The following is a 26,298-nucleotide window of genomic DNA, read 5'->3' on the forward strand; positions in this document are numbered from 1 at the left end:
ACCTGAGCCGAAGGCAGACGCCCAACGACTGAGCCCCCGGGCGCCCAGCCCCAGCATTCCTAACTGGGCCGGGCCCACAGCGGGTCACAGGCTGTGCCCGAGGGAGCCGACGGCAGGGTCTTCGCTGGGCACCACCAGTACCACAGCAGGAAGCGCACCTGCCCAGACGGCCACCTGAGGCCCGTGCCCTGATGCACTAACCACCCAAGGGGCAGTTTATTTCTCCCACACACCCCCTAACAAACTCATGGACAACCTGTCTTCATCTCTGTGGTTTTCTGAGAGGGAAACTTAATCATTCTGGGACTTTCCTTTCTTGCCAGAGATGACAAGTGAATGAGAGGCTAGATAAAAGCAAACAGGGAACGTAGCCTGCGGTTATAATCCCTCAGAACGTGCAAAAGAAATCGTCAAAGCCAGTGACGACCAAAGCTTCCAGATCCTCTGGCAGCCCTTACTCTTAGCACCTTTAGAGATGATCTGAAATGTGGTTCTAGGGCAGCATGTCCACACTTCTTGTGCGTCCTCATCACCAGCGAGGACCCGTGTCGGGGCAGAGTTGGGAGCCAGGAGGTCTGGGGTTTCATTTCCAACAAGCTCTTGGGTGATGCTGCTCCTGGTTTGGACCCAGAACTTACAGACCTGTTCTTCATTCTGGGATCCATCCCATCTCCAACACAATTAAAGAAAAATTCATGAGCAACTGTTTCATTATTATACATTGTACAGGGTATAAAATAAATCTAAGGCAACTTGTTTCTTCTTCAAGAAGTTACCAACTAGTTCTTAGTAAAACAGTGTGAGAAGCACAACCTCTTATAAAGTGCAAGAAATGCATTTATCTTCTCTTTCCCGCCAGTGATGTATCCTCCCTGAAGACAGGGAGCTCATTCCTTACTTTGAAGCCTGTCACTATCTTCCAATTCTGTTAGCATGCTTTTACTTTTCTTCTTTATTTAAAAATAAAAATAAAAATAAAATAAATAAAATAAAAATTGCAAAAGTCTTCATCATTTCTAACGGCCCTATTTCTGCCTTTGCAACTATGCAGGACAAGTCTTCTTCCTCTCTGATAACAGTGAATTAATAGTAAAGGAGTTTAAGAGAGATGTGTACTTTGCCCAAGGTCCTCCATAAGAATTCAAGTTGTGATGTGGGATCATTTTGCGTAATCGGAAAAGGAATCATGGCACAGTTGAATAAATTAAGCCCATGGACATGATAAAAATTAAGCAGGGTTTGGATTAGTGTGGGCTCAGTGTTCTAGCTCCATTTTACAGCCAAGGAAACCAGGGCTTAGCTTGGGGAGAAATCCCCTGAGGACCTACAGCTCGAAAGAGCCAGGGGACTGATTTTCCCACAGAGTCACACCCAAATGCCAAGCCAACAGTCCCCATCTTTTCTACTTTCCCGTCTCTGTCCCCTGCTTGGGCTGACTTCCCTCTGGCACTGTCTTGCCTTATACCCATGCTCCCCATTCAAAGTCATTTGCACCTTATGGGGTGCCTGGATGGCTCAGTTGATTAAGCATCTGCCTTAGGCTCTGGTCACTGGGCTCCCTGCTCAGCAGGGAATCTGCTTCTCCCTCTCCCTCGCCCCCACCCCTCCGCTCATGTGCTCTCTTTCAAATGAGTAGATACAATACTTTAAAAAATTATCTGCCCCTCATTTCTATTTCCATTCCACTTGTTTTCATATCTCCCATCCCCTTTTTACACCAGTCTGCCATAATTACTTGTTTCTCTGACTTTTGCTTCTTAAACTCCCTGAAGTCAAAATAATGACTTAGCCATCTCTGTAACTTCAATCCCTGTCACAGAAAGAGCTCGAAGATACTCTGTGACATTAAATGACCTAACAGCAGGAATAGACTGATTTTCAAAGAAGAAGAAATACATTAAAGCTTCTGAGGGGCGCCTGGGTGGCTCAGTCGTTAAGCGTCTGCCTTCGGCTCAGGTCATGATCCCGGGGTCCTGGGATCAAGCCCTGCATTGGGCTCCCTGCTCGGCGGGAAGCCTGCTTCTCCCTCTCCCACTCTCCCTGATTGTGTTCCCTCCTCACTGTCTCTCTCTCTGTCAAATAAATAAATAAAATCTTAAAAAAAAAAAAAAAAGCTTCTGAAAAACCAGGGTGTGGTGGGAGGATAGTCCCACTGGCACGTGAACACACTTGATTCCATCCGCCCCAAACTGTCTCAGTTTATCAGATCTTGTTTAATATTATCGTAGGGAAAACTCAGTTGGCAAACTGGATGTCAAAAACCTTCCTCCAGTTGGCACTGACGCCTGCAGGGGGGCCGAGAACATTTATCTGGCCGTATGCTGCACTTGGCACGTACGTGGTCCACCAAGCTGTGACCAGGAGAACCGCGCTTAGCTGCCGTTCTTACCTGCGGGCCCCTGGCTGGCTTCGGAATTACAAGCTTTTGTACAAAGTTCTCACACTACTTATAACACTATTTGCCTTGGTTTTTGTCTTCCCAAAGCCTATTAAAATGATTTTAAAAGAAACCACACATTTTCCATTTTCTCCTTTTGTTTCCCCTTAATCCACTCCAGTATGGCCACTCACTAATACGCCCTCAGGGACCATTGGAACAGAAAGCAAGTGGATACTGAGGAACGAGGGAGCAGCTCAGTAGGAGAAATCCGTGAACCTTATGGCAAGAAAAGAAGAGAAACTCATTTCCCAGGAAAGTTGTCTACTACTCTCTGCCTGGGAAGTGGGGCACACGTGTCACGTACCAATGCCTAGGTTTTTATTAGATCAGAAGGAAGGAGAGGAGGGTGACTTCTGTTCTGACAGTTTGGTGGTAGAATGTCCTGAGAAGGTAAGTCCAACAAAGGGAATCAAATAATTTAAATTACATCCCAAGAAAGTGTTGCTATTTTTTAATAGAAAATGCCTACCTATAATGTGGGCTAGTAGAAAAAGAAATATATTGTCATTTTCCTGTGTCTTTAGTTAAAAAAAAAAAAACAAGGATTTTTAATATAGATGGGTAGATTAACACAAATCATATCATATACTGGTGAAATATAAATTATGACTCTTATATTAACTATTCAGTTTTCCTGATAACATTCTCATAACTTCATACATTATGGGGGAAAATACCTCATTTTCAATCACTAAAACAACCGTTAGCATCTATGATATTCACGATCGATTTTAACAAAAAGTGAAATCACATGGAAATCAGTGTAGATGAGGACCCGCGAGTGACTGTCCTATCCGACCTCATGTTTGAGAAGTTATGTAGTGCCCTAGAGGCAAAGGAATTGTGGCCACTTGTTGTTTAACACAGAAACTGCCAAAATGCCGGTTTTACAAAGATAAGATGTCAGTGGGGCACAATCTAATGTTGAAAGTATAAACAATTACCTTAAGCTGAGAGCTCAAGCAGTATGTAAGAGATGCTGAGGACTGCGGGGGTCCCGGGAAACACTGCAGAACCCCAGCACCTTGGCATATAGTTTGGGAAATGCAGCCAAAAGATTTAATGTGGAACTCCATGAGAGAAGACAGGAAAGGGCAGGGAAAAAATGTACAGAAACCAGAGCTGAAAATTTCCCCAATTTAATGAAAGCTTATAAAAAGCCTTGAGCACTGTGTCAGCTTCATGTCCTGGGTCAAAACCACCACATTCAGCAGCCAGAACTGATGAACATGTACTCACTCCTCAGAAAGGCAGGCTTCACCTGCTTGGTCCACTCTTCTTCCTACTGCTTCTGGTCTCAAATGCAAGGAAGGTAAGACTGCCAGCTACTTGGGAGGAAGGGCCAGATGGCCAGAGTAAAGGTTGGGAGAAAAGCAACACAGAACAAGGCAGCTGTTTTGAGGAAAGGGTGGAGGGAGCACCCCCGTGGGTTCGAGACTGCCTAGCCAGACCGCTGGGCAGCAGGTCAGGGTGGCGGGGAGGACCTGCCCAAAGCGTGCTGCCTGGAGTGGCCCCACCTCCACAGCCTCCTTCTCTGTGGGGTCTGCGCGAAGAGCGGGGGATGCCACATTTCACAGCAGTGTTTCTGGAGACATGCACAGGACAGACCGGAAGTAAGGACACCGCCCTACCTCCTGAGTTAACAAAGGGGATGTTTAGTTCTCCCATTTGAACTGAAACAAAGGCTTTATTAAAACACGTACTACTTCCCACTGCAGGATTTAATTTTAGGTCATTTACACCTTTCAGCTGAAAAGTATCTTGAAGTGGTAACAGTGCGGAACATTGACGAAGACTCCAGCAGTAACTTGTTCCAGTCTAAAATTCCAAAGTGGTGACAACTGTGTGACCATTCCCACAAAGTTATTCCCCTAGTACATTCAGTCATGGGACAGCGAACCACATTAACACAAAATATTGTAAATGATCGACACTTGATCAAAAAGAGCCTGAAGGATTTGCTATTGTACCATATTCACTTAACAATTATTTACTGCCTGAATCCTTTATACCAGGTCCTAGGGACACAAGAGCCTTTACGGGTTTACATTATAATGAGGAGAAGCCAATGAAAATGTGAACAAATAAAAAAGGCAGAATTCAGCGTAATAAATGCTACTAAGGGACCGAGACAGGATGCTGTACCCCAGCTGTGGGACTGGGGGACGATGACTCTCAGCAAGGCGATCAGTACGGCTTCCCAGACACGTGCCTAGGTCTCCCTACAACGTGATGCCCCAGACAAAGCGTCCCGAGGTGGGGGCAGCGGGGGCAGTGAATGCAAAGGGCCTGGGAGGGAAATAAGCTTGGTCAGTTTACCAGACAGTTAGGAGACCAGCCTGGCCACAGTGCAGAAAACCACAAGGTCAGAAAGGGCAGGGAGATCGCCAGATGAAGAGGAGGGTATTGTCGAGCACAGCAGGAAGTCTGGGTATTCTTGTAGCTGCAAAGGGAGCCACCAGAGAAACTGAGGCAGGGAGCAGACAAAAGCTAATTTTAACAGGTCATTAAAGACTGCAAATTAAAAGTGGAAGAGCAGTGTGGCTAGATTAGGGGGGATGGAAGAGGTGATTAATGAAAACCAGACTTAAGGTTTATTTCAGAGGTAAAATCAAAATGGTGTACTGAGGGACTGGATATGGCAAAGATCTACTGATGACTGCACACTGGAGAGATTTGTCACAGGTCTGAGGACCAGAAGGCCCTGGGCTTCGATGAGTACATCTGTCTTCTGTTTTATTACTTTTTTAGACCTTGAGACAATGTGAATTGATGCCCATGTTTTCCTCGGCTTGAGTTACAAGGAAGCTCAAAGCATAATTCGAAGACCAACTCTGTGACTGTACTCTTGTGTACTAACCTCACCCTTAGGGTTTTGTAACTTTCTGTCCTAATTTCCACATCCATTTATTTTTATTCTGTGAGATGTGCATATTAGTTTCGCAAGTTACTATATGTGATTTAATGAGAAAAAGTAGTAAAAAACATAAAAGTATTTTCACCATAGCTTGTATTAAAGGTGCCATCATGGGCTGCAATAAAAATGCAGTAAACATGACAGAGTCAAAACTCTATGGAAGAAATGCAGTGCCAGAATGGATGGAAGAAAGCCCGACTCTGGATGAAATCCAAGGGGAGGATCAAAGACAGGGGACAGGCACAGACTGTGGAACCAGGGTCTACAAATCTTGGACAAGTCATCACCTCCCTCACTTGTAAAATGGTGACTTAACACACCAGTGCCCCCCTCACAGGGTTGATATGAGGTGTAACCTAGTTAATATCTGTAAATGCTTAGAAAAGTAATCAATAGTAGAAACAGTAGAAGTGTTAAAATAAGCTTTGGTGTGAGACACAAAGAGAAGTAGGATGTAAACAGGTGAGGGGCTGAGAGGGGTTACAGAACTGTGGGCAGAGGAATAATGAGAACAAACGTATTGGGAGGACGTGAGCACCAACTTCATGAAATAAGCAGTTTCCAGCCAGGGGTGGAACACACAGGAAATATGGCAAAGTAATCAATAAAGACTAAACGGAGTGAGGCCTTAAGAAAGAATACAGGAGGGCTCTGAGTACCTCTTCTATGAAGAGGAATATTACGCTGTAAAAAAGCAGAGTATTTGAAAGATCTGGTACTGAGGAGGCCCATAATCAAATGGAGGAAAGAAGGCAGGGTGTGTGTAAAGTGCTCTGCCCAGTGCCGAGCACTAACCAGCCATACTCCACCACAAAGACAACATTCACTGTCAAGACAATGGAAAGGCTTTCAATGGCAAGCAATGTATACGCATCATCAAGAGGAATAATTTTTCATCTGGGCAGACAGAGGTGTTTCTCCAGATACTATAATCTAAAAACCAAAAAGCTTCTGCCTTCCTCACCTGTTCATAACATAACATTTTCAACTTAATTTAAAACCTGACAGCGAGGGGCGCCCGGGTGGCTCAGTCGTTAAGCGTCTGCCTTCGGCTCACGTCATGATCCCAGGGTTCTGGGATCGAGCCCCGCATCGGGCTCCCTGCTCCGTGGGGAGCCTGCTTCTCCCTCTGCCTGCAGCTCCCCCTGCTTGTGCTCCCTCTCGTTCTCTGACAAACAAATAAATAAAATCTTAAAACAAACACAAAAAAACTGACAGGGAAATTAGAAATTATCTTAGTCAAAATGACAGCTCTGGTTTAAGGAACACAGCATCCCCTAAAAAGTGCCCTCAACAGTGGCACCGAGTGTGCTCTCTTCTCTATGCCCTCTGTTCAGGAGATTCATTCTGTGAATGTTGCCTTCTTTAGAAAAAGAGCCTTTGCAGATGTGATTATCGGAAGCATCTTGAGATGGGAGAATACTCTGAATCATCCAGGTGGGTCCTAAATGCTATCATGTGGAAGAGGGAAGCAAATGCAGATGAAAGACAGACATGACAGAAATTGACATGCAGACAGAGACCAGAGTGATGTGGCCACAAGTCAAGGCTTGTTGGCAGCACCCGGAGCTGCAAGGGGCGAGGAAAGGACTCTCTTCTAGAGGGGGGAGCACCACCAACACCTTGACTGTGGTCTGGCCAATACTGATTTTGGACATCTAGCCCCCAGAAGTGATAAATCTCTATTGTTTAAAGCTGGCAACTTTGTGGTAATTCATCCCAGCAGCCACAGGAAACTAAGGAAGCAAGTACAGTTGACGACCCTGGAACAACACAGGTTTGAACTGCACGGCTCCATTTTCACACAGGTTTTTTTCAATAAATACATAGTGTAAATGCATCTTCTCCTCCTCATGAATTCCTTAGTAACATTTTCTTTTATCAAACTTATCTTATTGCAATAATAGAGTATTTAACACATATAACATACAAAATACGTGTTCATCGACTACGTTATCGGAAGGCTTCCAGTCAACAGTAGTCTATTAGTTAAGTTTTTGGGGAGTCAAAAGTTATACACAGATTTTTGACTATGCAAGGGGTCAGTACCCCTATCCCCCACAATGATCAAGGTTCAACTGTAATTTCTTATGATTTAAAGTAAATTTAATGGTAGAAGAAATGAAAATGAAAGGGATTTACCATTTACTGAACACCTAAATAGTATCATTAAACCATCAACAGCAATCCCATTATTATTAGCCTTTTTTATAGAGAAAATCCACTTGGTACAGAGCAGATCTGTTTATTTTACATTGCAATAACACCTATTTGTAATTGCTCTCTTTGACCATACACTGATCAGCAACACTCAATAAGAAAACTGACTTTTTATTCCCCCCAAATGGAGATATAAAAGAATGCTATTTTAAATTATTTCATGCAAAATTCTATCTGAAAAAATATATACAGTCACCAATGAAAAATCTGTGTTACTTCTTTCTACAGAGTTCTTTTGGATGCAAAGATTAAAAAATTAAAATTTTTCAAATAAATCTGAGATAGTCATATCTCAATATACGGGTTTTGCTTAAACAGTCTTATGAATTCATTAAAACACTTTTCATATTAAAAGTAGTCATCAATCCAAAGACAGAAAAAAAATTCTGTGTACCTGGACCAGCTGAGGAGTTTTCAGATACCACAGAGCATTCTCAGTGAATAAAATGACAACAGGCTTTAGATACTCACTTGGTGCCTGACACTGTGCTCAACACTGGAGATGTGGCAAAGAACTGGCCTAATCCTACACTCAATGGGGAAGGCACATGCTTCCAGGACCTCAATTTGCATATCAATGCTATTACTTTAAAACAAGTTTCATTTTAAAAAATTAAAAAATTAATGTTAGAGAGATAAATAAACTTGTCTATAGTCATCAGCCAGTTAAGTGGTACAGGTTCTATTTAAACCCAGGAAGATCTCAGTCCAAGCATAGTGAATCCCCTTAATTACGACATCATAATGTCTGAATATATTCTTGCAGGCTTTGTACTGATACACTGATAGAGCTGCTTGACTATTAATAAAGCAGACATTAAAACTGTTGCCATGGTACCCTATTCTAACAACAAAATGTTAAGTCAATTAATTACACCTACCTGGTTATTGCTGGGGTTGGTACACCTCTTGTACGCAAGGTGGGTTTCCCTCGAACAACTGGTACATCCGCATTTTCTGAACCACCGTTCAAGTATGTTAATTCTTGGAGCTGTGCTTGCCTGATTTCGTCATTATAGTCCTACACAGAAGACAGAAGAGAGCATAATTCACCTCATGTGAAAAATACAAAAGTATTTAGGACAAGAATAAAACAATTTTTAAAAGAAAAAAAGGGCAAGGGAAATAGTTGAATTCATAAAATAAGATTTGAGATTGTTGAAATGAAAATGCATCAATAAATTGTTGTAAAAAGGAAAAAAAAAAAAAAAACAAAACAGGATTTTTCCCAAACTAAAATTTTCTACAATCAGCCATTACTCCTTCCACTGGGCCTACTTTCCAAGTAAGATATTTACAATAAAATTAAAATATGATATACAGACACATGGCATTGTTATTTACAACTCAATTCAACGAGTAGTTACTGAGATCTGTGAAAGGCCACCAACAGAGCCCGAGGAGCAAGCCCAGGTCCCTGCAGCCAAGGAGCACACAACCTGACAAAGCAGGAAGACATACATACCACAGGATAGCTTTACTGAAATTAAGAACCACATGTACACATTCTTCTTGTACACTTCCATTTGAATATTATACTAGAAAAATGCACCATTTCCAAAAATGCACCATTTCCAAAACATCTTATTCTTGGAAACTTGCTCTTCGTTATCTTATTGTTTAAATATTGAACCAAGAAACCCTGAGAGTCATCCTTGATTTCTCCTTTCCTGAATATCTCTAACCCCATTCAAGAGTCATCAAGAAAGACATGTAATAAATAAATAAAAGTGTGATCTGTTTCACAATAAAAGGAAAATTCAGGTCTAAATGGTCAAAAAGGAAAGTCCTCTAACTCAGCTGTGGGCAATAAGAGCAGGTTTCTCTATAAGAAGTGTCATCTAAGGATGAGTATGAACTAAATACCAGAAAAGCGGCAATAAAGTACTCTAGTTGGAGGTAAAAGCATAGTTTAAGACCTAAAGAAATGGTGTCTAGTGAACAGGAAGAAGTGCTCTATGGCTGAATTATAAGAATGACTTGGGGTGTGTATGTGGGGGGGGGGCATGGTCTCAAAGTGGAGAGAAAAGCAGAAACCAAATTAAACAAAGCCTTAAGTCATTTTAAATATAACTTTAAAGGTTTAAAATTAAAGGTACTAAAAAGCACTTAATAGTTTTAAGGAGTAGGGTTGCGTATCCAAGTTTATGTTTTAGAAATATTATGAACAATTGTATGCCATCAAATTAGGTAGCTAAGATGACAGAATGACAAGGATGAATTCCTACAAAGACACAAACTACCAAAACGGACCTAAGAAGAAACAGAAAATTTGACAGATAAGCCGAGACTAAATTCTCAATAAATGTCCTGCAAAGAAAATCCTAGGCCCACAAGACTTTAATGTTGAATTCTACAAATAATTAATTAAGAATTAATGCTAATCCTTCACAAACTTCCAGAAAAATGAAAGAGGAAGGAGTACTTACTGTTTCTATAAAACCAGTACTGTCTGGGTACCACAACAGACAAAGACATTACAAGAAAAGAAACCTATAGACGAATATCTTTATGAATTTAAGATACAAAGGTTCTCGAAGAAAATTAGGAAGCCAAATCCAACAGCATAAACAAAATAAAAGGGGGAAATATACACAAGAGCCAAGTAAAACTTATACCAGAATTGCTAGGTTGGTTTAACATACAAAAACAATTTATGTAATACCATAAAGAACAAAAAAATGGTCATTTTAATACAAAAAAACCAAACCATTTGAGAGAAGAATCCAGTACTTTAATGATGGAAACACTCAACAAACTAGGAAAACCCACAGTCAAAATATTTAATAGTAAAAAAGTAGAAGAATCATCCTAAGATAAGGAACAAGACAAGGATGTCTACTCTCACCCCTTCTAACCAACATCATACTTGAGGTTCTAGTCAGGACAATAATGTAAGAAAAAGAAATAAATGGTGTTCAGATTGGAAGGGAAGAACTAAAACAACCTTTATTCATAGATGGCATAATCCTGTATATAGAAAATCACAAAGAATCCACAAAAACATTATTAAATAATCAGATTACACAAAGTAGCAGGATATAATGAGATCAATATACCAAAATCAATTTTATTTCTTTACAATAATAATGAACAATACAAAAATAAAATTAAGAAAATAACTGCACTACAGGGGCGCCTGGGTGGCTCAGTCGTTAAGCGTCTGCCTTCGGCTCAGGTCATGATCCCAGGGTCCTGGGATCGAGCCCCGCATCAGGCTCCCTGCTCCGCGGGAGGCCTGTTTCTCCCCCTCCCACTCTCCCTGCTTCTGTTCTCTCTCTCGCTGTGTCTCTGTCAAATAAATAAAAAAATTAAAAAAAAAAAAAAAAAAAGAACTGCACTACAGCAGTATCATAAAGAACAGCATATTTAGCAATAAATTAAAATAAGAGCAAGATTTGTACACTGAAAACTACAAAATACTGTTGGAAGAAATTTTTTAAAACCTAAGTAAATGGAAAGATACCCAATATTCATGGATAGGAGGACCTAATACTGTTATGATGACAATATCCCTGCCCTGCTCTCCCACCTCCCAGATTGATCTACAGAGTCAAGGAAATCCCCATCAAAATCCCAGCTGGCTTCTTTGCTAAAATTTATATGAAAATCCAAGGGACCTCGTATATCCAGAACAATTTTAAGAAAAAAGAACAAAGTTGGAAGACTAATATATTCCCACTTCAAAACTTACTACAAAGCCATAGTAACAAAGACTGTGTAGTACTGGCTTAAAGGGTAGACATAAAGATCAATGAAATAGAATTGGGAGCCTAGACATAAGTTACTATAGATTGATATTCAAAAAGTCTCTTTAGCAAGTGGTACTATAATAACAAGGAGAACACTGAAGATAATGGAAGCCTTATACCTTGCTGGAGGCAATGAAAACTGGTCCAGCCACTTGGGAAAACCACTTAGCACTGCCTCAAAAATGTTAAGCACAGTGCTACCATGTGACCTAATAATTCCATTCCTAGGCCATACCCAAGAAAGTGAGAACATACATCCACCCAAAAATCTGTACATGAATGTTCACAGCAGCATTCTTGATAATAGCCAAAAAAATAACAGAAATATTATTAAAAAATAGAAATAACCCCAACCAAAGGCTTCAACTAATAAAAAATGGACAAATAAAACATGGCATATCCATACAATCAAATATCATCCAGCAATGAAAAGCAGCTTGAATGAACCTTGAAAACAGTATGCTAAGTGAAAGAAGGTAGGACGAAAGACTACACATACTATTCCGTTTTACACAAAATGTCAAAAACAGGCAAATCCATAGAGACAGATTACTGGTGGCATGAGACAGAGAAGTGGGACAGTAGGGGACTGGAATGGGGAGTGCTTGCCCACAGGTATGGGGCTGCTCTGAGGGATGATGAAGATCTAAAAAGAATGTGTTGATGGCTGCATAACTGTGAACGCACAATCATCCAGCGAACCGTATGCCTTAAACGGGTGAATTGTAGGGTATGTGAGTTACATCTCCATAAAGGCTGTGTAAAAAGCAAAAAAGTAAATTAGTGGTTGACTAGGGAGGAAGAAGAATGGGAAGTCACTGTTCATTACGAGGTTTACTTGGGGGGTAATAAAAATGGTCTTAGGTTATTGTGACAGCTGTGGAACTCTATGAATACACGAAAAGTCACTGAATTGTATACTTTATAGGAGTGAATTTTATGCTATGTGATTTATATTTCCATAAAGATATTAAATGGAAAAAAGCACACTAGAGGCAGAAATTCCAGATGGAAACTCATAATTCTAGTACGTGATAAAGACAACCTGGAGTAGGGAAGTGGCAGGAAGGATGAGGAAAGGTAGATTTGGTGTTATTTATGTTTAATTTTATTAGAAATGGTAATATCCTAGAGGGGGGAAGTATATTAGCAAAGTCAAGAATGTCAGTGGGCAGCTGGAAAATAAGAAGGATAAATAACAGTGGTACCATGTTGTAATCAGTTTGGTACAGGTTGAATATGCAATGGCCTATGACATATTAATATTGAGATGTCCCATAGCAATCAGACATAAAAACTGGAAATTTAGAAGTTAAAGATATGGATACAGAAGTGGACAAGGAAGGGTTACTCAGGCCCTACACAGCACCGAGCAGGGCCCGTCATCAAGGCGGGCGTGTGGCCAGCCCCCAGAAGATAACCTCTAAGCCCACGGAGGAGGCTGCCTGCTAAGAGAGTTTCTGTATGCGTAGGCTTGAGCCCATGCTGCCCCACTGTGGCCAGGTAAGTCTGCCCTAGCAATGGGATTAGTGGGGAACCTTTGTTTTGGCTCAGGAAGCGGGGTGGTGGTGCTGGACTGGGAGTAGCTGAGGTTAGGTGCAGGGGTGCTGTATGCATACGTGACTGGTCCCCAATAAAAACCGTGCACACTGTGGTGCAGGGGAGCCTTACTGGTTAGCAACCCCTCCCGTGTGTTGTCACACATCATTGCTGGAAGAAGTAAATGCATCCTTGTGTAATTCTCCTGGGAAGGGACACCTGGAAGCCTAGCCCAGACTTTGCCTGGTCTTTGCCTTGTGCTCCTTTTCTTGCTGCTTTTGACCTGTATTCTTTTGTTGAAATGATCCATAATCACAGTGTTTAACCGATTTTCTGAGTCCTGCGGGTCCTTCTAGAGAATTATTGAGCTTGAAGGTGGTTCTCTAGCAAGAACTCATCTGTATACAAATGTCAGCAATAGGCAGGATTGCTTGGGGCACGTTCCTGGAGCAAGAGAAGGGCTCTGGACATCAACGTAGAGTAACAGAAGAAGAGCTGAGTGGGGGAGACGGAAAAGGGGAAACAAGCGCCTGAGAAGGACACGGAGGTCGTGCTAGTGTGAAAGCCACAGCAAGTCAGTGCTGCATTCACATTCTGTCAAGCAGCCAGGTACTCATCCCATGGGATTCAACAGTAAAGCCAATACTGACTTCAGCAACGGTGATTTTGGGAAGGGTGGAGCCGGAATCCATCTCAGGGGAAGGAAAAGGGAGTGTGGGCAGGCGGGTTTTCCAGCTGTGTGGCTCTACGAAGAGGAACAGGAGGGACAGCTGCTTGAGCGAGGAAGGGAGGCTCTTATGATAGAAGAAACAAACTTTCTGAGTGTGAATAAAAGACTCAGGGGCAACAGTTTCCTGAATTATTTAGAGTTTAAAATATGAAATAGACTTAGTACATTTATAAAAAAAAAAATCTGCTATCTCTTCCTTAGTTTTCAAAAGCAGAGTGTAAAAAATGACTTGAAACCTATATGGAAGGCACTGTGGAATAGGAAAAGTAGCATGAACACCAGTCGAAAAGGAAGTCAAGAGGAAGCTGAAACCATAATAAGCAAAAACTTGCAGAGGAGGGGGAAGGAGAGGGAAACGAAGACAAATTCAACCTGCTATGATTTAGTGGGAGAGGCAAAGGACCAGGACTCTAGGTTTTCCTGCAGATAGAGGTTCTTTCTCTAACTTATTTAGGGTATTACGAATTCAAAAGAGTCATTTGAATCTATCATTACTTCAACCTCTCTAAAACAAGCCTATTAATATGTTCCTTACCATTTTACTAAAAACGTGTGAAGATTAATAAATTATTTGTAAAGCACATGCTAAATAAAATGTGCTACATAAATGCTAAATATTTGCCCTGTTGAAAAGTGCTAGGAGGTGTGACACAAAACTGAACGTGGTTCAAAAATAGATTCATAGGAAAAGAACATAGCTTCCAAAAGTACTATTAAAAATTTAAAAAGGAAAAAGAAATTGCTCTAAGTAAAGTGATTACAATGGTGTCAAAAAATTAGAATGAAAGCTAAACATTATCTTTGTAAAACTACATTTTCAAGAAGACAAACCATGTAGTTAGAAACCAATTACGGAATCTGAGTCAACACATCTTGGGTTAAGCCTGAATTTAACCAACTGGACTCACCGACTTCGTGATGTTAGACAACTTTTTGAAACTTTAGGTGACGGTTTCTGTCAGCACTATAGATAAAATCATTGTAGTTACAATTTTCTTGGTCTTTAATATGACAATTTGAAATCAGGAGGGAAACCAAGTGACATATGCTAGCACACAGACTAAATGATAATTCTACATTTTAAACTAGTCATTAGTAAATTACCATTTTAACTTCCTATCAGAAAAGTGAGCATATTATCACACTAATTCTAACATGTCATCAACTGTGAAGAGTGGAAAAGTGATCAGAATTCTAATTACACAGGTATACATGGGATTTTACTATCCAGTAAATTTAGAACATATTTAAATGTGTTAGCCTAGAGAATGGGAAAAAAAGTTATTTTTTTTTAATTTTATTTTATTGAAATCATTGAAAATAATTCATTGAAATTTAGTGGATTCTCTGCCAAGAATGTTCTCTTCAGATATATTTGCCCAAATATGCCAACGATTATGTCAAAGATTAATCCTGGGATCAATGTCTGTATTATAATCTATAAGAAATAACAAATGTTCATTATTTGAAGACTGATTACATAAATTCTAGAACATGCATATGATGGAATATTATGCAGACACTAAAAAGAATGAAGGGAAATTTTACACATCCTCATATAGTCAGAGGTCCAAAATAATCTAAGATGTAAAAAAATAAATGTAATGAGAGAATACGGGACTTGTAGTTTAGCTAAACAAGGAGCTGAGCAAAGCCTTTCCATAAAAAGCAACAATAAAAGCTGACCACACAGTTAAACAGTTAAAAACAACCATTTCAGAACTCTGGGAACTGACTGAAGTTACATATCAAATTGAAAACATGGTAAATTTATTCATGTCAGGTACGACAAGTGGGAGATGGACACAGCCATCCCTCCTCCCCAGCTCAGATGTTGTGTCAGCTCTACTGCTGGGGAAAGACACGAAAACCAACAGTTTGCTGCAAGAGGAAGTTCACTTAATTTGGAAGAAAGTGTGAAAAACCCCATATCCAACAGCACTGTCAATATCAGTAACAATTTAGGTAGCAAATACATAGAAGTCCAGTGAACAGGCAATCCTAATATTCAGGTTTTGTGTGGGGCAAGCAACAGACTGGCAGACTAGCCAGAAACTTAACAGCCATGGAGAGCCTTGACATCTGGCACATCTCTGCTGAATGGAAGACTACGCACACGTACAGCCAAGACTGGAGAGAGCTTACAGCTCCCCACACATCCTTCCCTGACAGTGACTCTGGGCATGTGCAAAGGAGATGCAGGGATTAAGCTTCGGTCACAAGTACAGTAAAGGCCAGGGAAGATGTGACAACTGACTAGTCTATGGGTGCTCCCCCATAATTCCATCAGCAGAGGGCAGAAGCCTTATTAACCTAGGTGCGTGAGCGCAGCCTCTGACTAATCACTGGTGATGTCTGAGCAATGCTGACACAGAAGAGGTGCCCTGCAGGGCAGGCTTAAAATAAAAGTGAGAAGGAAAAAAATGAACAAAGCGTAAATCATGAAGTAGACAGACTGCAGATTTAGTCCAACTAAATGACTAAAGAAACGAAGAAAAGAAAAACCTGTAACAACCACCACCCTTGGAGACTAAAATGAATCAGAATGCAAATGCGCTATGTTATCTGAAATGTGGAGTTTTCAAAAAAAAAAAAAAAAAAGCTAAGAGACATGCAAAGAAACAAGAAAATGCGACCCATACACAGAGAAAGAAAGAGAGAGAGAGAAAGCAAGCAAGCAAGTGAGCAGTAGGAAGAAACTGTCTTGGAGAGGACCAGATGTCAGGGGAAAAAAAAAAAAAGAGAGAGATTTTAGAGAAAAAGAAAAAAAAGAAGAGAAAGTACAGCAACGACAATGAAATTTAACCAAAGGAGTTCAAGAACAGATTTGAGATGGCAAAAGAATGAGTCTGCAAACTTGAAGATAAACCAATTAAAATTACCCGATCAGGAACACAGAGAAGAAAGGATGAAGAGAAAGGAGCCGCAGAGACGTGTGGGACATCGTCAAGTGTATCAACATACGAATCATGGGAATCCAGGACTGATGGGAGCAGAGGAGAAAGAAAAAGGCAAAAAATATTAAAGAAACAATAGCTGAAAACGTCCCACATTTGAAGAAAAATGTATACATATGGATCCACAAAGCTTAATGAGTAAGAAGGATAAGCATACATAATCACAGTCAAATTAATGAAAATGAAAGAAAGACAAAATCGTGGCAGCAGCAAGAGAAAAGCAACAGATCATGCACAAAACAACAAAATCCTTAAGGACTCCTCTCATCAAAAATAATGAAGGCCAGAAAGCAGCAGACTGGCCTTCTTTCTACCACCTGAAACAAAAAACTGTCAGCCAGGAATTACATAAACTATCTTTTAGAATATAGGGGAAATAAAGACATTCTGAAAAAAACAGAACAATTTTTGGGGGTAGCAGATCAAGGTTATAAGAAAGACTAAAGCAAGTCCTTTGGGCTGAAAAGAGGTGGCACCATATGGCAACTCTATCCGCAGAAAGAAATGAAGGGCACCAGAAATGGTAAATGTAAGGGTTAATGCAAAGATTATAAAAATACTGTACTACAAGCCAACATCCCTCATGATTATAGATGTAAGGATTCTCAACAAACTACTAGTAAATCAAGTGTAGCAAAATGTAATATGACCAAGTGGGATTTCACCTAGGAATGCAAGGCTGGCTTAACATCTGAAAATCAACTAATGCAATATACTATTATTCACAAAAAAAAGAAGATAAATCACATGAGCATTTCAATGGGCAGAAAAAAAAACCTGGCAAAATCCAATACTCATTCATGATAAAACTCTCAACACCCAGGAACAGAAGAGAACTTCTTCCACAAGGTCAAGGGCAGCAAGGAAAACCTTACAGCTGACATCATACTTAATGGTGAAAGACGAAAAGCAACAAGCAAAGATATTCCATCTTCACCACTCCTGCTCAACAATGCGTTCGAAGTTCCAGTCAATGTGATAAGGGAAAATAAAATAAAAAAATAAAGACATTAAAATTTGAAAGGAAGAAATAAAACATACTTTATTCACAGATAACATAATTCTATATGTAGAAAATCCTAATGATTCCATAAAAACCAAAACAACACACTAGAACTAATGGTCCAACACGGTCATAAGATACAAGATCAGTGTATAAAAATCATCTGCATCTTGATATCCTGGTAACCATCTGAAAATGAAAAATTTTTTAAAGATTTATTTATTTATCTGAGAGAGAGAGATAAAGAGAGCATGAACAGGAAGGGCAGAGGGAGAGGGAGAGAGAATCTCAAGCAGACTCCCCAGTGAGCACGGAGCCCAATGTGGGGCTCGATCCCAGGACCTGAGCCGAAACCAAGAGTCAGATGCTCAACCACTGCACCACCCAGGCACCCTGAAAATGAAATTTTAAAAGTTCCATTCACAATAGCATCAAAAAATGTACAATACTTAGAAATAAATTAAACAAAAGAAGTCTAAGACTGGCACCCTGAAGACTATAAAACACTGCTGAAAGAAACAAAAAAAAATATCTGTTAAGTAGAGACACTTCGTAGTCATGGACTAGAAAACTAAGTATTATTAAGATGGAAATTATCCCCAAACTGAGCTACAGATTCAATCCTCTGTCAAAACCCTTGGAGGCTTTTTTGTAGAAACTGACAAGCTAATCTGAAATATACGTAGAAATGCATAGGAACCAGAATAGCCAAAACAATTTTGAAATAGAACTTTTTCTTTAAAAAAAGAATCAACAACCTGGATTTCACACCAAATTGCTAGAAGGCTAAAGTAATTAAGAGCATGACACTGGCATAAGGACAGGCATATAAATCAATGGAACAGAACCGAGAATGCAGAAACAAATCCATACATTTATGTTCAGTGGATTTTCAACAGTGGTGTTGCAGTTCAATAGGAAAAGGATTACCTTTTCAACATATGGTGCTGGGACAACTGGCTGGATATCTACATAGGAAAAGATAAACCTAGATCCTAACTTCATACCATACACAAAAATTAACCTAAAATTGATCATAGACTTAAAATGACAGAGCTGATACTATAAAAAATTAAGAAAACAGCAAAAAATCTTTGTGACCCTCGGTTCAGCAAAGAGTTCTCCTGGTCAGCCCAGACTCAAGGGGACAGAAGTCAGATCCATGTCCTGGTGGAGGAGTGTAAAGGGGATGGGGTGGGAGGTCCTGTGGCAGCCTACGTGGCTAGGTCAGCACTCCCCAGTCCACACTGAATGACCACTAAGACATTAAACCTCTCCTTAGTCTTGTCAGAGTAACAATTTTATAATTGTTTGTATGACTATCTGATTCTTATCTGTCTCTTCCATTATATAGACTCCACAGGGTCAGATAAAAGAATGTCTTTTATTAGTTCCCATGTATCTATCACATAGAAAGTACTAAAAAACTTTGTTTCTAAATTAAATGAGTAGAGGCACCTGGGTGGCAGAGTTGGTGAAGCTTCTGACTCTTGATTTCGGCTCAGGTCATGATCTCAGTGTTGTGAGATCAAGCCCCGCATCAGGCTCTGCACTGAGTGTGGAGCCTGCTTAACATTATCTCCTTCTCCCTCTGGCCCCCCACCTCTCTCTCCCTCCTCTCTAAAAACCAAACAAAACAAAAAAATAAGTGAATAAATGGATCATCATATTGGCATCATATTGGGATCATCGTGAGGGAATTAAGGAAGTTGAACCATTTTCAGCTCCCAAGTAAAATGACTTAATACAATCCCATGTCTCAGCTAAGGCAATCATGACTTAAGATATCCTTTCCCTATAAACTCAACAGTTTTCCTCACAGGTAATATAGTCATGACACATACGCTGTGGCAGGTAAGTCAATCTACTAGACCAACCTGGGATTGCTGAAGACAGTCTTACCTCAGGCTGCTGTCTGGCAGATATGACAGCTTTTCTAAATAAATTGTCTAAAGAGCCAAAGTGTTCAATGTTTCATTTTTTTTTTTAAATCTAGTACATGTAAATTATATAAAAAACTTAAATTAACTTTCATAATGGAGGTAGGGACACATTCTGTTTAAATTACCACATTCTTAGCAATGTCAAAGTGTCTGGGAAGGGTTAAAACAGAATAGCAACTGTTACATTAACAAAGCATAAGAGGCGCCTGGGTGGCTCAGTCGGTGAAGCGTATGCCTTCGGCTCAGGTCATGATCCCAGGGAGCCTGCTTCTCCCTCTCCCACTGTGATCTCTCTCTGTCTCTCAAATAAATAAATAAAAATCTTAAAAAAAAACCCAAAAAACAAACAAACAAAAAACCAAAGCATAAAACACCTGGCAGAAACCAGGTAACTATCAGCACAGTGCCTTTCTTCTCTGTGCTCCTTATGCTTAGGTCTGTCATTGTATTTACCATGCTATACTGAAATCATTGGTTTACGCTTCTCCCTTCCCCTACACTACATAGTCCTCGAGGGTAGGGACTACTTTTATTTATGGCTGCTGGTCCAACACCACCCACAGTGCTTGCTGCATGGAAGGCACTGATGTGTTTATATTGGAGAACAATGGATCTGTAGGTGATTTTAGTGTCAGAAAAAGGCTTAGGACTTATGAGTCCCAAAACTTGAACTAGTGATTATGCTCTTCAACTTTCTTGGCCGGCTAGCCTTACCAGTCCTATCTGATCTCTTTAAAAATCCCTTGCCTCATTTATAAAGAAAGAAAAATGCCAATTCACAGGGACACTTTTAACAAAGTGCTGTGCAAATAATACTTACTGCTAAAAATTACCAAGGATTAAAATAAAAGAAGGACTTTGAAGTGCAAATTAACTATCAAGGAAAACTGTACTAACAGGAATGAGGAACTTCTTGATTTCTTCCAGTGCGTGTCCCATCCGGGCATATGCTTCTGCTGGTGGGGCGAAGACTTCAATGAGAACATGCAGGTCATCGTTGAGGTGAAAGTACTTTGCTTCTCCACTTTTCCTCAACTCTTCTTCCTGAAGAAAGAAAAACCATGCTTAAAAGGGCATCTTTATAAGAAAAGGATCAGGAACGCTACACAGAGCTGATCCGGCATGCAGCTGTCACAGAAGCTTCACTCAATGGCAAGCACCGCCCTAAGGATGAAGGATTAAGATACACATCTGATCCTGCCATTCCCACCTTCTATGAAAACACTGAAGGCTTCGTGCTGCTACTGGAATAAGTCTCAACCCCTGCCTCTGGCCTAGGGGGAGACCCTCTGCCACACTGTGTGCTCTGGTTGCTTTGTCTCCTCCTGTCCCCCCAGCCCGACGCCCTCCAGGTGCTGCTCAGATCCCTGGTCAGACCGGCTGATCTCCCAGGCTCCCTCTACATGGGTTACACGAAGTATCTGTGATGCTGCCACAAACCATTTCCACTGTCAAATTACCTAAAATACCTATTGTTTACTTAACTATTATCTAATTTTCCTCACTGGAGGTGATAGCAACAGAACAAAACCATGATGGTCTTCTCTGGTGCTCATTTTCCTTGTCTAGAAAAGTGCCTGGCATATAGCTGACACTCAGCAAATACATTTGAATGAACAGGTAAATATTATTTACTCATTTCTATGTTCATTTGCTCATTCATATATTCATTCAAAAAACATTTCTACATGCCTGGCACTGTATCTGAAGATAAAACAGTGAGTAAAATAAATGAAAGATTTTATTACATGATTTTACATAATTATGATACACATTAAAGTTTTTTTGTTTACATAATGAAATTCAGGGGGGAAAAAAGAGGAGGGAAAAACCTAGATCAGTCAGCAAGAGACAAATGGTTTTGGTCCATGATCTTCTCCTAACTAGCATTCATTATAGTGGCAAATGACAGAATCTGGATCTTTTAAAAGTCTTTGTTTCCAACATTCAAATCAGACAGACAGATTAAGAAGAGCAGGTACCTACACCTACAGTGATTTCCAAAATGGGGGGAAACCTTCCTAGCCTCTCTAAAATACCAACCCCATGAGAAGGAGAACCCTAGAACTCCTGACAACACCACCTTTTAATTCCACCGCAGGCCAAGAGGTCAGAGAGGCCCAAGCACCCCCGACTTCATCGTTTAAGACGTCAACTTGTGTTACTTCACTCATTTGATTTCTTTTAGAGAACAAAGAGATCTGCATATAAAGCATGACAGGACGTGGGGTTTTGAGTCAGATATACCCAAATCGTAGCCATGCCAGACACCAGGTGTGTCTGTTTAGACAGATGAACTCTTAATTTGAAAAATCAAGTTGGTGTTAAGTATATTAATACAGGACTGTTGAGAAGAGTAAAAGGACCAACTTTCCGTAAATGCCTGGCAAAGGAGATCACGTGCATACTGCCCAGCACACTGCCTTACACGTGCCAGGACTCGATAAGTGCCAGTTTTCTTCGCATTTACAGAAAGAAGGTCAGAAACCGAAGGAAAAGAAGGAGAAATATTTGAAGCAAGGAGAACAAATATAAGCTACCATAATATCCTCTGCATTTCCTTCAAAGTTGGTCACGTATAAAAAGCACGATTCTTTTAGGCCAACTGTAGACTATTTGTTCTAATCAGAACACTCTCCATCACTTGATCTGATACTCTGCCTTTCAGAGCTGAAGTTTTAAACTTCATAAAGTCGAATTTTATGTTCAACAGTTCACTTCTGAAAGTATAAACTACCGACCTCAACACTGCTTCCCTATTAGAATACAGCATCACACTACTGATATTAATGAGAGTAACTGTGATGCACAGTGCAGCACTCTGCCGTTGCTACCCAGATGGAAACGGGGAGAGAGGCTTTCTTAGCCCAGCCTGCTGTCACTCATCGCCACGGAGTGAGGAGCTTTATCAGCTTCTGTCCCGGGTTAGCGGGGACAGGCAACATGGTGTTTGGGGAAGAACACAGACTTCGCTTGGAGTTCTGCGTTCAAATCCCAAATTCAACATGTACTGTATAATTTTGGACAGGTTACTTTATCATCTTGAAGAGGTGATTTTAAGTGCAGAGTAACAGTACAGTATCTACTGCTCAATGAGTAGTAATAAAGGAGTTACCAGGACAGTGATTAGGAGTTATTAGTAATATAAAGAAGTTGTAGTAAAAAAGGAGTTTCATGTTTAAAGACACAAAAAAATCTTTAGAACTGTGCTTAGTACATAATAAACACTCAATAAATGATGACTACAGTATTAATTATTCTATTATTCTATAATATAGACGATAAGGGCAAAACAGCCAGCATGCTTGGCACAAACCGAAGGCTCGAAAGACCATAGCATTACGGTGATTATTATGCTACATAACCAACTGATACAAGTCAGTAATGACTCCCGTAATTTCGTCAATGTAGAAAATACAAGAGGGCGCCTGGGTGGCTCAGTCGTTAAGCGTCTGCCTTCGGCTCAGGTCATGATCCCGGGGTCCTGGGATCGAGCCCCACATCGGGCTCCCTGCTCGGCAGGAAGCCTGCTTCTCCCTCTCCCACTCCCCCTGCTGTGTTCCCTCTCTCGCTGTGTCTCTCTCTGTCAAATAAATAAATAAAATCTTTAAAAAAAAAAAAAAGAAAATACAAGAATAAAATGAATTATGGTCTCATTAGAATTTAGATAGTGAACACTATGAAAAGCTAAAAGATGAGATTTTAATAGTAATGGAAATCTCTTTAGCAATAAACATTATTAACCGAGAATTTCTGCAGACTAACAGGATCACCAGAGAGGAGCATTCCAGAGTTCAGGCCGCGAGGACCTGACTGCCGCACAGGACACAGGGTACCAGTGGTCTCCCCTTCTACAGCAAACCTGTTACTTGAATTATCACCTGTGGTGACACCACTGACATGCTTCTGAAGACTGATGGCCACGTGTGGCAGAGGCCGGCCACAGTATGATGCACAAGAGGAAAACAAGGCAGGGGGAGTGGGGTCAAACTGTACCGAAGAGTTCTAAAAAGAAAATGACAGACTCAAGACTTGACATTACGAGTTCAAGTCTCAAAGAGCCAGAAGCAGGCTAGGAGGTTTACTGCTTATGGCCACAGGCTTATGGAGCCAACAGGCAGAAGCAGAGTTGAAGACTGCCCAGCCACCTCTTCTGTGAGGTTTAGGAAAATGTCTGGAGAACAGTGAAGATCTGAGAACTGGACTGGCAACATTTGGGAGGATTCAAACAACCCTTAGTATTCTGCCCAGCCACCTCTTCTGTGAGGTTTAGGAAAATGTCTGGAGAACAGTGAAGATCTGAGAACTGGATTGGCAACATTTGGGAGGATTCAAACAACCCTTAGTATTCAAATGTTGAAGCCCCACTGAGCCTTCCACACAGGCAGAAGCCTGTCTGGTGAAACTTTTCCTACCTTGTTTTGAATAGCCAAGGTAGTTCCTTGAAAGGAGATGAAAATTCTCTGGCTTTATTTTATTTTTTTTTAAGATTTTATTTATTTATTTGAGAGAGAGAGCAAGAGGACAGACAGAGACAGAGAGAGAGAGGGTGCGCACACAAGTCGGGGGGAGGGGCAGAGGGAGACAGAGAAGCAGGCTCCCCATAGAACAGGGGGCCTGACACTGGGCTCGAGTTCAGAACCCTGGGACTACGACCTGAGCGGAAGGTAGACACTTAACTGACTGAGCCACCCAGGTGTCACGCTTTATTACTGTTTCTCGGTATGACCTCCTGGCCCAGGATCAGATCCTTGTTTGCCCCGGGGATGCAGAGAATAAGAAAGCTAATAATAACTGTGAATACCTCCCTGTGTACATGTGACACTTCCTCCTTGTCTTCCCACCAAGGATCTGGGGCCTTTTCCTAGAGCAACTATGCACTGATAAGATAAATACGCAGAAAGCCTGAGGATTAACAAACTTGACTCTGAGCAAATGCTTCTCCACTGAGGGCCACTGATGACCGTGGGATCTACAGGGTCAAGAGAATAAAGGACTTCTGATCCTGTCCCTTGATAGCAGCTCAATGGACTGTAAACCCCAAATGTATGCTACTTCCCCAGTTCCTGGGTGTCTTGATGGAATGGAAATGATCAGCCACTTACAGAATCTCTATAATGATTCTCAGACCCATGTGGTCAAGGACATAGAAATGAGAGGATTAGTGAAGGGCTGGAAAGTAGTCTAGGAAAGCAGCCTAGACCCACTGAGTGTGTAAGAGAACAGGGTGCCCCATGCAATGCAGAGCAAGCACTCAGCGACCGGGGAGACAAAGGGACTCATTTTAGTAGATGTCAAAGCACCTCCTTGCCCAGCCACCTCAGTGCTACTCAAGGGACTTGAACAAAGTGTCTGTGGCGATAGAGAGAGAGGTTACATATTACTTCACAACACAGACTCCCCTCAAAAAGGATTCTTAGCTACTGCACTGCTGAATGCCCAATATGCCAACAGCAGAGAGAGCCCTTAAAATGACAGCACAATCTGGAAAAACCACTAAGCCCTGATAGCAAAGTGACCATATTTAGAATCCTTTTCATTAAATGGATAGCCAGGCACTTGTTATTACTTGGACATATAATCCAGCTAAAGACTTGCCTTCCCTCCTTCCTTTGTACCTGTGAAACTATCTGTGGATGCCCTGATCACTGCCACCGTATGCCACAAAATGTCGCTTCTGACAAAAAACAAAACAAAACAAAACAAAACAAAAAAAAACCTCCCTTAACAACAAACAAAAAAAGCAGTATGTTGATGAATTTCACTGGTCATTTCATGTACTTCATGACCAGACGGCTTTATTGAAGACCTAATTAAGATCAGCAAGGATGGGTTAGTTTCCTACAAGTTATACAAAATTTCTGACCAACTGACCAATATATGGTTCCATTTCCTCCAGCTGCCAGAACAGATGAGTCAGGGAATCAAAGTAACATCATTTGAGACAGGTAGGCTTAGTGAATAGTTAACCTAACCTGGCCACACATTAGAATCATTTCAAACACCCACTGAAAATTCATTTTGAGGTTCTACCCTAAAAAGGTTGTATGGGAATCTTATTTTTAAACAGCACTCCATGTGAGTATGATAACAGCCCTGTTTTAATCAAATAATTTAACTTCCCTGATTAACACAGATAATATACTCAGGTTCTCTAAATCTCAGTTTTTTTACATGTAAAGTAAGGAAAATGTTATGTATCTTCCATCATTTTTCTAGGGATAACACAGAGTAATGTACTCACAGTGGCTGTTCGATAAACAAATGGCAGCCATTTTTTATTATAAAAGCCTTTGTTTAGATGGACTTTTTTGTGTGTGCGAAGAGGCTGCATTTTGTCTAAATAACTTTCTTGTCTGACACAATCATTGTTCAACATTTCATGGAAAGTGGCCACGGAATGTGGGTTTGGTTTTCAGTGACATCAATCTCTTCACAGTGACAGAGCAACAAAATGGTAACGGAGAATAATATAAGTGATGACAGCACACTATGAAACGTGAAAACTTCTTTCAGAAGTGGTGTATTTAAGAAAGTGATCAATAAAAAAACTCAGTAATTTTAGCTTATCACAGAAAAAAAAAAAGAGGCAGTTAGAAGGACTAGAGCCAAGTAGAGCTACTGTGTGTGAGAATACGAAGCCACTAGTAAAACATTTAAAATCAATTTTAACTTGATAAAATGTACAGGGTATCAAATGAAGGGCAAAAAGAGCAAATCCAAGTGTATACTTTAAAAACTCAACTATTTCAAATACAGGCATAGAAAAAAGGCCCCCAGGAACTCCTCGAAGATGC

General features: G+C 40.7%; 1 protein-coding gene across 2 annotated transcripts in view; it reads right to left on the reverse strand.

Moving 5' to 3' along the window:
- The window catches only part of KHDRBS3 (KH RNA binding domain containing, signal transduction associated 3), a 183,867-nt gene that overhangs the window by 67,307 nt on the left and 90,262 nt on the right, over nt 1-26,298 (reverse strand). For both annotated transcript variants that reach the window (XM_036067876.2, XM_036067877.2), the window contains exons 4-5: nt 20,399-20,545; nt 8,459-8,598 (exon numbers count right to left, since the gene is read on the reverse strand). In XM_036067876.2, the coding sequence (XP_035923769.1) occupies nt 8,459-8,598; nt 20,399-20,545 (287 nt within the window). The remainder of the gene's footprint in view (nt 1-8,458; nt 8,599-20,398; nt 20,546-26,298) is intronic.

Source organism: Halichoerus grypus, chromosome 5 (assembly GCF_964656455.1).
Source record: "Halichoerus grypus chromosome 5, mHalGry1.hap1.1, whole genome shotgun sequence".
Classification (NCBI taxonomy): domain Eukaryota; kingdom Metazoa; phylum Chordata; class Mammalia; order Carnivora; family Phocidae; genus Halichoerus; species Halichoerus grypus.